Raw genomic sequence first — 9,355 nt, forward strand, 5'->3', positions numbered from 1 at the left:
TTTAACAGAAAAAAATTTCAATGTTGTATAACTTTCATTTTCAGTGCTAATATCAAAATATTTAAAGCTATATATATAACATTTTACAATGCTACTCGCAAGCATGTAAACATCTGTCTGAAAGCATTAAAATTTTAAATCTGCATAGTTTTTTAAAGCTATGTATATAACATTTTACAATGCTACTCGCAAGCATGTAAACCTCTGTCTGAAAGCATTACAATTTTAAATCTGCATAGTTTTTTAAAGCTATGTATATAACATTTTACAATGCTACTCGCAAGCATATAAACCTCTGTCTGAAAGTATTAAAATTCTAAATGTGCATAGTTTTAACTCTTAACTACTTTTGTCTTCAAGTCAAAAATGAAAAGATTCATTTCACCCATTTTTTTTTTATTTTTTCTCTGATCATTATAATTTATTTTTCCGACGATTCATGATGAATTTTACCAATCTAAAAATACAAACGTTTTCTATTCGATTTTATCTTTCAAATAAGATTTATAAAGAAATATTTTTGAGTAATTTTAAATTAAAACTCATGAGATTTTAAATTTTCAAGTTTTTAAATCTCAGTCTACAACCATTAAAATTTTCAAGGCTTTGTACACAAGGTTTATATGCTTTATAAATGCAGTGTTATTGTTGAGGTTTATATGCTTTGAAATGTTATTGTTAAAGTTTTAATTCTTTGTACATGATGTTTATATGCTTTATAAATGCAGTGTTGTTGTTGAGGTTTATATGCTTTGAAATGTTATTGTTGAGGTTTTAATTATTTGTACATGAGGTTTATATGCTTTGAAATGTTATTGTTGAGGTTTTAATTCTTTGTACATGAGGTTTATATGTTTTATTCTAGAGATTTAAAGTGTTATCAATGAGGTTTATATGCTTGTACATGAGGTTTATATGCTTGTAAATAGATGTTTAAATTATTTTGAAACAAAATTAAAAAAAAAACTGAAAGTCACAAAGATTTAAAGTGGTAAAAAAAATTACGACACAAATATAACTCGAAAGTTATTCTTCATGGATCTCATTTGAAAGAGAAAATCGGATAAAAAACGTTCATATTTTTAGATTTGCAAAAAAAATTTATCCCATTATTTTAAAAGTTAAAAATTATTTATTATATGAAATGATAAAATATTGTATAAATCAATCTTTGTCATAAATTACTACTTAAAAACTATATAAAATATTGAATAAATTAATTTTATCATAAATTACTAAATAAGAAAAATATATGAAATGTAATATAAACCAATTTAATTTTAATAATAAAATTATATAGTTTTTATCTCTTACAAATTAACCTTCTCACGTAAATTCACTGAAATTTTGATTAGAAACTCGTTTTTTTTTTTCATTTCATTTGATCTCTTTCAGAAACTATTATGGAAGAGATCTATAGAAATGGGAGAAATTGTGTTGGTTTTTTTTTTCAAAATCCTCTCGCGTACTGTAAATACTAAAATGCTCATCCTTCAAGCTTGTCCATCTCATCTTCAAATAGTTAGAATTCACAGTATGATTCGTGGCAAGTCAGTTTGGAAAAGGACCATAGAAGAATATTTGATCTCTTTAGTGTAATAGTTAAATGTCCTCAATGTGTTCGATAAATTGCGCAAATCAAATTTTCAGCACAGTATTGTGAAATAATGGGTTTTCTTGGCATTTTAATGAAGTCGAATGTCCTCAAAGTTTTGTTATTATCACGGTGCGTTCGTCATGCTGTGATTAAATGTCGAGAGCTCCCAACTGATTTTTAATCGATTATACTTTAGAAGTTGAAGGATTTTCGTAATATTACTCCATTAATTAATTGATGCTTTATCTGCTCAAGCTTTTTTTTTCCTATTTTGTTGCGTGTGTTGGTTGGAATTTGAAATGTTCGTGGATTATCGAGAAAAAAAAATGAGACTTATAAAATAAACTCATAATTTCACTGAACAAGATCTCCTTAATTAGTTTTTCACAAAGCTGGATATAACAGAATATAGCCTTTCACAATAACAATAAAAGAGTTCTTTAAACTTCTTACACCTTGTTTGGATGGAGAGTAGAGGAAGGGGAGGTGAAGAATAGAAGGGAATGAAATGGAATAAAAAAAAGAAGATTAATATATTTAACTTCTTTATATTTGAATAATTAATGAGAGAAAAATAAATATAATTTTTCTTTCCATCTTATTAATTGTTTGGTTGATTAAAATTTAAAAGGTTAATGAGAAATTCGGTGGCTGTTGTAGGATTGTGGCAAAAAAATTATATGATAATTATATAGGTAAGATATAAAGTTAGGCTGATTTTTTCAGCCGATTAGTCGTTGGTACCACTATGGATTTTTTTCAATTAAACGGCTGATTATTTCCGATTATGACCGATTATTTTCGATTAATCACTTGGCGGAATCTTGTCCGTCCAACGACCGCATACCGTTATTTACAACACTGCTATATATAATTCAATTTCCAAACTTGATTGAATATGCTCATGTATACTGCAGATGGCTAATGTTAGTGTTCATGATTTTTGCTGGTTAGTGTTATACAGCACGGTGTGGACTCAGGTTGGGTCTAAAGTACATTGACTCGATAACTAGAGAGCGAGTGAATATTAAGATTTTTAATGTAAAAAAAAGTTGTAATTACTTTTTCACGTAATATTTATATTCAATTAATTTCTCATTAGTCATTTCCCTCCCACGCATACAAAACTATTGAAAACAACTAATACCAGCCGGAGATGCTATTCTTGGGGACACATATCAAAGAGTGTGGATATTTTATGATTACACTTCGTTTGGCGCGATTTGGAGGGATAATTTGGTTCCAACTTCCAACTACGAAATCTCGCAAAAGTTGATCGGATTTAGGGTTTAGCTCATTTGGTAAGTTGGCGTGAGTTCACGTTCTAAGTTGCCCTTCCATCCAGTACTTAACACCGACCTCTTTTCTTCCGATCAGATTCACTTGCGCCCGAACTAACTCCAATCAGTACACGAAGCAAGAGAAGGAAGAAAACGGGTAGTACTAGCCCTCTGTAAGCAGTGCTCAACTCCTCAAACCGAGGTAGGAAACTTTACAATTTTCGTAATTATATTAACCTTACAAATATTTTGTTTGTGATTTTGATTGTTACAATGCCATGCCATCAGTCGGCTGTGAGCCAATCACATGGTATACGATGCCAACTTTGATGGCTTTTCCAAGGCCGGTAAAATAGAGCACATGAAGTGTTTGTGAAAATGACTTTTTAAGGATACTTAATCTGTACTTTTTTTTCTGATTTTAGTTTATAGGTTTATATATTTGTTGATGAATCTAGAATGACCCATATTTCATATTTTAGTTTATCGGTTCTTGCTCTCTCAAGTGATTCTTTGCTGAGTGAAGAAGATCACAAGAAACTGTTCTATGATCTTGCTCCATAATCTTTCCCGTAATTTAATGGCAATTTTTTCCTTAATAAGTTAGTACCAGTGGTTATATTGCCCAAATGCATATAAAGGCGTAGCTTTGGACATTGTAATTTATGAACTAATGATCAATATAACACACTTTTTTTTTTTTGCTGTGTGACCAACCAAATCAGGCCATGGCTGGGAAAAGTGGGAGTATTGCTATCGGAATCGACCTCGGCACGACATACTCCTGTGTTGGGGTCTGGCGAAATGACCGAGTGGAGATCATTGCCAATGACCAGGGGAACCGTACGACGCCTTCTTACGTGGCCTTCAGAGAAACCGAGAGACTCGTTGGTGATGCAGCTAAGAATGAGGCCACTAGGAACCCTACCAATACCGTCTTTGGTGCGTCTCGCTGTTCTAATACTTCTTTTTCCTTGTTCATTAATAACCCAAGGTCCCAGTTGGGTCTTTTTTTGTAGTACTGCTTCTTAGTACACTATTCTTTGTGACCAAGTAACTCATGCACAGAGCTTTCGTATTTATTTCTCGCATAAATTGCCATGTTCTTTAGTTTCTCACTAGAGTTGCTAATGATGTATACTATTTGGGGGTATCTCTATAAAAGTAAAAGAAAACGCACCAAATTTCTCCTACATTCACCAGATTTGTTCTAATAGGTACCTGTCTCCTTCCATTTTTTCTCTTGGCATGTTGGACCAAAAACGTGTTATTTTCTTATCAATTGGATGTTTTGCCACCCAACATGTCATGAAGTTTTCCATTCTATGAGTAGTCCATCAACATGCCAAATAAATATGGGGATTTGCACAGGGCAAAATTTCAGGACAATAAAATTCTTAGCACTTCATCAATTTGCTCTTTTATCATTATTTATTTATTTTATTTAGTGCTCCTGCTTGATGCTTCTTTAGATAAAATCAAAGTTAATATATTGACTTAATTGAGTCTTTTGTTCATTGAAGTTTACCTTATAACTAACTCTTTGTTGTGTTTTGATGTTCCAACAGTGGCTTATCTTGATCACTGTACAGAACTTGTTAAGAAACTTGATTTATTGCTTCCGTGACATTGATCCATGCATCGTAGTTGACTGACAATCAAGACTATTATATTATAACATAAAAACACAGATGCGAGTAGAATACAATATTTTTGTTGTCAATAATGTGCTACTGGATGCGGCCAATCCGTGTGGTTGATGCCACTAGAAAAAGTGGAAATTGTTTTGTGAATTTCTTTGGACTGAACAAATTTGATTCTTTTTTACAAAAAAGGTAGAATTAGAATTTAAGTAGTTACTTGATTTTATCTGTGCATTTTCTTGTTGAAGAATACTAGAATTGACTTGCAGAATCTGACATATTACAAAAATAGTCATTTATTTGGGGCATAAAATTAGCATAATATTGATTTGCTTTTCTTTTAGATGTCAAGCGGTTGATGGGCAGACGCTTTTCTGATCCATGCGTCCAAAGTGACAAGAAGCTTTGGCCTTTCAAGGTAATTGAGGACAATGGCGATCGGCCCAACATCATTGTCGAATATCAAGGTGAGGAGAAGCAATTTGCTGCTGAAGAGATATCTGCAATGATTCTTACAAAGATGAAAGAGGTGGCGGAGGAATTCCTCGGTTGCACTGTTAAAGATGCCGTAGTCACTGTCCCTGCATACTTCAATGATGCCCAGCGTCAGGCCACCAAAGATGCTGGTCTTATTGCTGGCCTAAATGTTATGCGTATCATGGATGAGCCGACTGCAGCTGCTGTGGCTTACGGCTTTGATACAAATGAAGTTAACTCTCCTGTGAAGAAGAATGTGCTTATATTTGACCTCGGTGGTGGCACTTTTGATGTCTCATTGCTTAGTATTAGCAACAGTGTAATTGAGGTGAAGGCCACTGCTGGTGACACCCACCTCGGTGGAGAGGACTTTGACAACCGCATGATGAATCATTTTGTTGAAGAGTTTAGAAGGAAGCAAAGGAAGGACATTAGCAGCAATCCAAGGGCTTTGAGGCGCCTTAAGACCGCATGTGAACAGGCGAAGAGAATCCTCTCGACCACCACTCAAACTGTTGTCAACCTTGATTGTCTCTATGAGGGGATTGATTTCTATTCCACAATAACTCGTGCACGGTTTGAAGAGCTCAATGCGGACCTTTTTGACAAATGTATTGAGACTGTGACAAGGTGTCATGAGAATGCTGGCATAGACAAGGACAACATTGATGTGGTGGTTCTCATAGGGGGGTCTACTCGTATTCCGAAAGTCCAACAACTCTTGAAGAATTATTTTAGTAGTAAGGAGCTATGTAAAAGCATCCACCCTGATGAAGCCGTCGCATATGGTGCCGCTGTGCATGCTGCAAATTTAAGCGGGCAAGGTACTGAGGAGATCAGAAAATTGGTGCTCATTGATGTTACCCCACTTTCGCTTGGCATTGATGTATTAGGTGATATTACATCTGTCATCATTCCAAAGAACACGGCAGTGCCAACACAGAAGTCCAAAACGGTCTCCACGACCGCTGATTTTCAATCTAGAGTTTGCATCAAAGTTTACGAGGGAGAGCGTGTGCGAAGTGAAGATAACAATTTACTTGGAGAATTTAAACTATCTGGGATCCGTCCTGCGCCAAGAGGTGAAACCAAGATTGATGTCTCTTTTAAAATTGACAGCGACGGCATATTGCATGTATCTGCTGAGGAGCCAGTCAGCGGTAGAAAGAATGAAATCACCTTGATCAACAGAGTGGGCAGGCTCAGCATGGAAGAGATGGATAGGATGGTGTGTGAAGCAGAAAGGTATAGAATGGAGGATGAACAATTCAAAAAGAAGGTTTTAACCAGGAACTTGCTGGAAGGCTATGCATTCGGCTTGAGAAAGTTGGTGGAGGAGGATCAGGTTGTTTCAAAGGTACCAGGTGGATATGTTAAGTACGTTGATGAAGCTGTCGACAAGATGATAGAATGGCTTGAGCATGATGTGCTGAAGGATGCATCCGAGTATGACACCAAGAAGAAAGAGCTTGAAGAGATGAGCTCCACCCTCTCTAGAATGAGCTTATAATTTATAGAAGGATTGTGAGACTGAATATCTATTTTTTTGATGATGACTAGGATATGTGATATTATTAGGAAATATATGTTTGATTTCTTTCTCTTTTGGTTGGGTTAGAGTAGAGAAGGATTGTGGTTTTCTTTTGGAAATCATTCTAGCACCTCAACATTAGTAAGCTATTTCCTTTTCACAATATTTGCTTATAAGTGCTTGCTTCTTAATTTATAGAACTGAGTAAATCTCGTGATGGCAGTTTAGTTTGCTAATCTACCTTTCTTTCTCTGAATATGTATGTTCTTTTTCTTTAATTTAGAAGGCTATAAGACTACTATAAATGTAAATGTATTAAAACTAATGAAAATTTACAAAACAAAGTGGTTAAATTCAGGGAAGTAATAGAGAATTAAAACGGAGAGCAATCAGATAAAGTAAAACAAGTAATTTTATTTCTCTGAAATCTTAAATGCAATATATTATTTGTCTCAGAAATTTGACGTAGGTATTTGCTGAGAAAAAAAAAAATTATACGAATATTTCTTTTGACATTATAATTCATTATGTTATATTGGGATAATTGGATTAGATATAAAATAGAATATTGAGTATTGTATATCTACAATTTTACAAAATCTTCTCTCCATTGGGCCTGTTTTGGGCCGTTGTTTTCTCTCAGCCTGAATAACCAACCGTCTGACTGATTGGCTTGCGCAGAAAGAGTTGAATGATGTACAAATTTTTATCTCAAAATTAAATGTTCTTAACTTCAATCTTTAATTTTTTTTATAAATTATAAATAATTAAATTAAATTTACGAAACCAATATAATTTTTTATTTTTAAAAACTATAAAGACCGAATGACTCATTCAATCTTCAGAATTACTTTTTTTTTTCAGACCGAATGAGCCGTTCGGTCTCACTTTTTTTTTTTTTTTCAGTTTTTTCCAACTTCTTGTGTGGCCGACGGTGTAATGGAATTTTATAAATATTTGAACATCAATAGTCTCTACACTGGTTTGCTGCCACGTTTCACCCCCATGATGTTCATGCTCTACCCTTTTTTTTATCATTTTATAATATTATATTAAACTTTATCCACCTAATCTGGGTTTTCTGTTGTTCTCCTACTTTGAGGACTCATATGTTTATAATTGAAACATATCAATGACCTAATTTTTATAATTGAAGCAGAGATTAATTCTTACTTAACAATATATAATAACATATACAAATATTAATGATCAATAATAAAATATGGACAAATAACATAGTAAAATACTAGTGCAACGAATCGAACCGAACCGAACTTACCCTAGGTTTGAGTTTGACTTGAATTAATTTCGAACCGAACCCATTTTGAATCAAATTAATTGCGAACTACACATTTTTCGAATCGAACCCGAATCGAATCACATGGCTTCCTTTTACCGGTATGAACTATGAAATGAGTGTTTTTAAGTTGAAAAATTATTCATGAAAAAATACATCAGAGACGACTTTTCTGGTATGAATTAGGAGAGACGACCGAAGAGAGAGGAGAGATAGTCATCTAGGCCGGAGAGAGGAGTGACAGCCGGAGAGACAGCCAGTCGCCGAGAGCGTCGGCTAGATTTTAGAGCTAGAGGGAGAGTGAGTTAGGGAGAGATGGAGAGAGAACTAGGTTATTGAGATTTGAGAGCGAGGGAGTGTCGGCTAAGTTAAATTATGACTCTCTATCTTGGATTTTAATTTCATCAAGTAAATGGACGGCCGATGTTATTATGAGATTCGAACCATAAAAGTAACCGAACCCATTTCGATCGAACCAGGCTAGGTTTGAGTTTGGTTTGAATTAATTTCGAACCGAACATGGTTTGGTTCGTTTTAATTCGAACCCATTTCGAATCGAATTAAACTCAAATCAAACCCGAATCGAATCACGAACTACTAATTTTTTTGCCAGCCCTAAGTGCAACTACATGATATATATTGTTTACACTTCTGGTCATTCATTTAATTTCAAAATTATAAATTGCAGCAAGAATGGCAACACCAGTAGGTGTCATAGCAAGAGTAGATAATAAATTAGTACCTTCTTTCCATTTAAGGCCTCTACGCATTAACCAAGCGACACCTAGCTACTATGGAGACCTCTGGGCTAAAATTTTAAGATCAGCATCCCTTGCTTTTCTCAAAGGAAAAGCACGGACCTGCTATCCTATTTACTCTCTATCTCTCACTTCAAAGAAGAGGAGAGAGAAAAAGAGAAGAGAGAGATAGACAGAAGAGCACAGAATAGTAGCAATTTGAAGAGCAGCTGATTCCATTCCAAAATTTTATGGAGACCGAATGCACTGTTTGGTATGGGTAAAAATGAATTTTTTGTGGCCGTAGTTGTGAAAAAGTGAAAAAACTAAAAAAACTAAAAAAAAAAAAAAGTAATTCTGGAGACTGAATGGACCGTTCGGTCCTTATAATTTTTCAAAAAAAAAAAAAAAAAAACCATATTGGTTGTGTAAATTTGATTTAATTATTTATAATTTATAAAAAAATTCTTCAATCTTTCCTTAAAAAATATTAAAGTACCTGTCCATAGTCGATAGATGATGTACCACTTTTCTTGCAGTTAGTCAAATTTCGAATCTCAGCAGGAACGCAGATCTAGTTTGCACAAGCTTTAAATGTAAAAAGCAGGACCAATCGAATTGGGGGACATACGAAATTTTTTTTTTTACAAATCATAATTAATTAAATTAATTTTAACAAAGTAGTATGATTACTTTTTTACATTAATTAAATTAATGTAAAAAGAAGGACCAATCCAACAGGGCCTAAATATTAGTTTACTCATATGTTACTTTCCTATTAAGATAACGGATA

General features: G+C 33.9%; 1 protein-coding gene across 1 annotated transcript; it reads left to right on the forward strand.

The window, feature by feature from the left end:
- The first annotated feature begins 3,593 nt into the window (after positions 1-3,593).
- On the forward strand, positions 3,594-6,616 carry LOC144546021 (heat shock cognate 70 kDa protein-like). Its single transcript, XM_078294577.1, has 2 exons — positions 3,594-3,819; positions 4,865-6,616. Exons 1-2 carry the CDS (start codon positions 3,606-3,608, stop codon positions 6,505-6,507), a joined length of 1,857 nt encoding a protein of 618 aa, XP_078150703.1. The 5' UTR covers positions 3,594-3,605; the 3' UTR covers positions 6,508-6,616.
- Positions 6,617-9,355: the final 2,739 nt, after the last annotated feature.

This window comes from Carex rostrata, chromosome 2 (genome assembly GCF_964058835.1).
Source record: "Carex rostrata chromosome 2, lpCarRost1.2, whole genome shotgun sequence".
NCBI classification, from domain to species: Eukaryota; Viridiplantae; Streptophyta; class Magnoliopsida; order Poales; family Cyperaceae; genus Carex; species Carex rostrata.

What these genes read in the sequence shown, in the direction of transcription:
- LOC144546021 (XM_078294577.1), top strand. Translation starts at nt 3,606, where the DNA reads ATGGCTGGGAAAAGTGGGAGTATTGCTATCGGAATCGACCTCGGCACG. An exon ending in CCCTACCAATACCGTCTTTG is followed by an intron (nt 3,820 to 4,864) that starts GTGCGTCTCGCT and finishes CTTTTCTTTTAG; the next exon opens with ATGTCAAGCGGTTGATGGGC.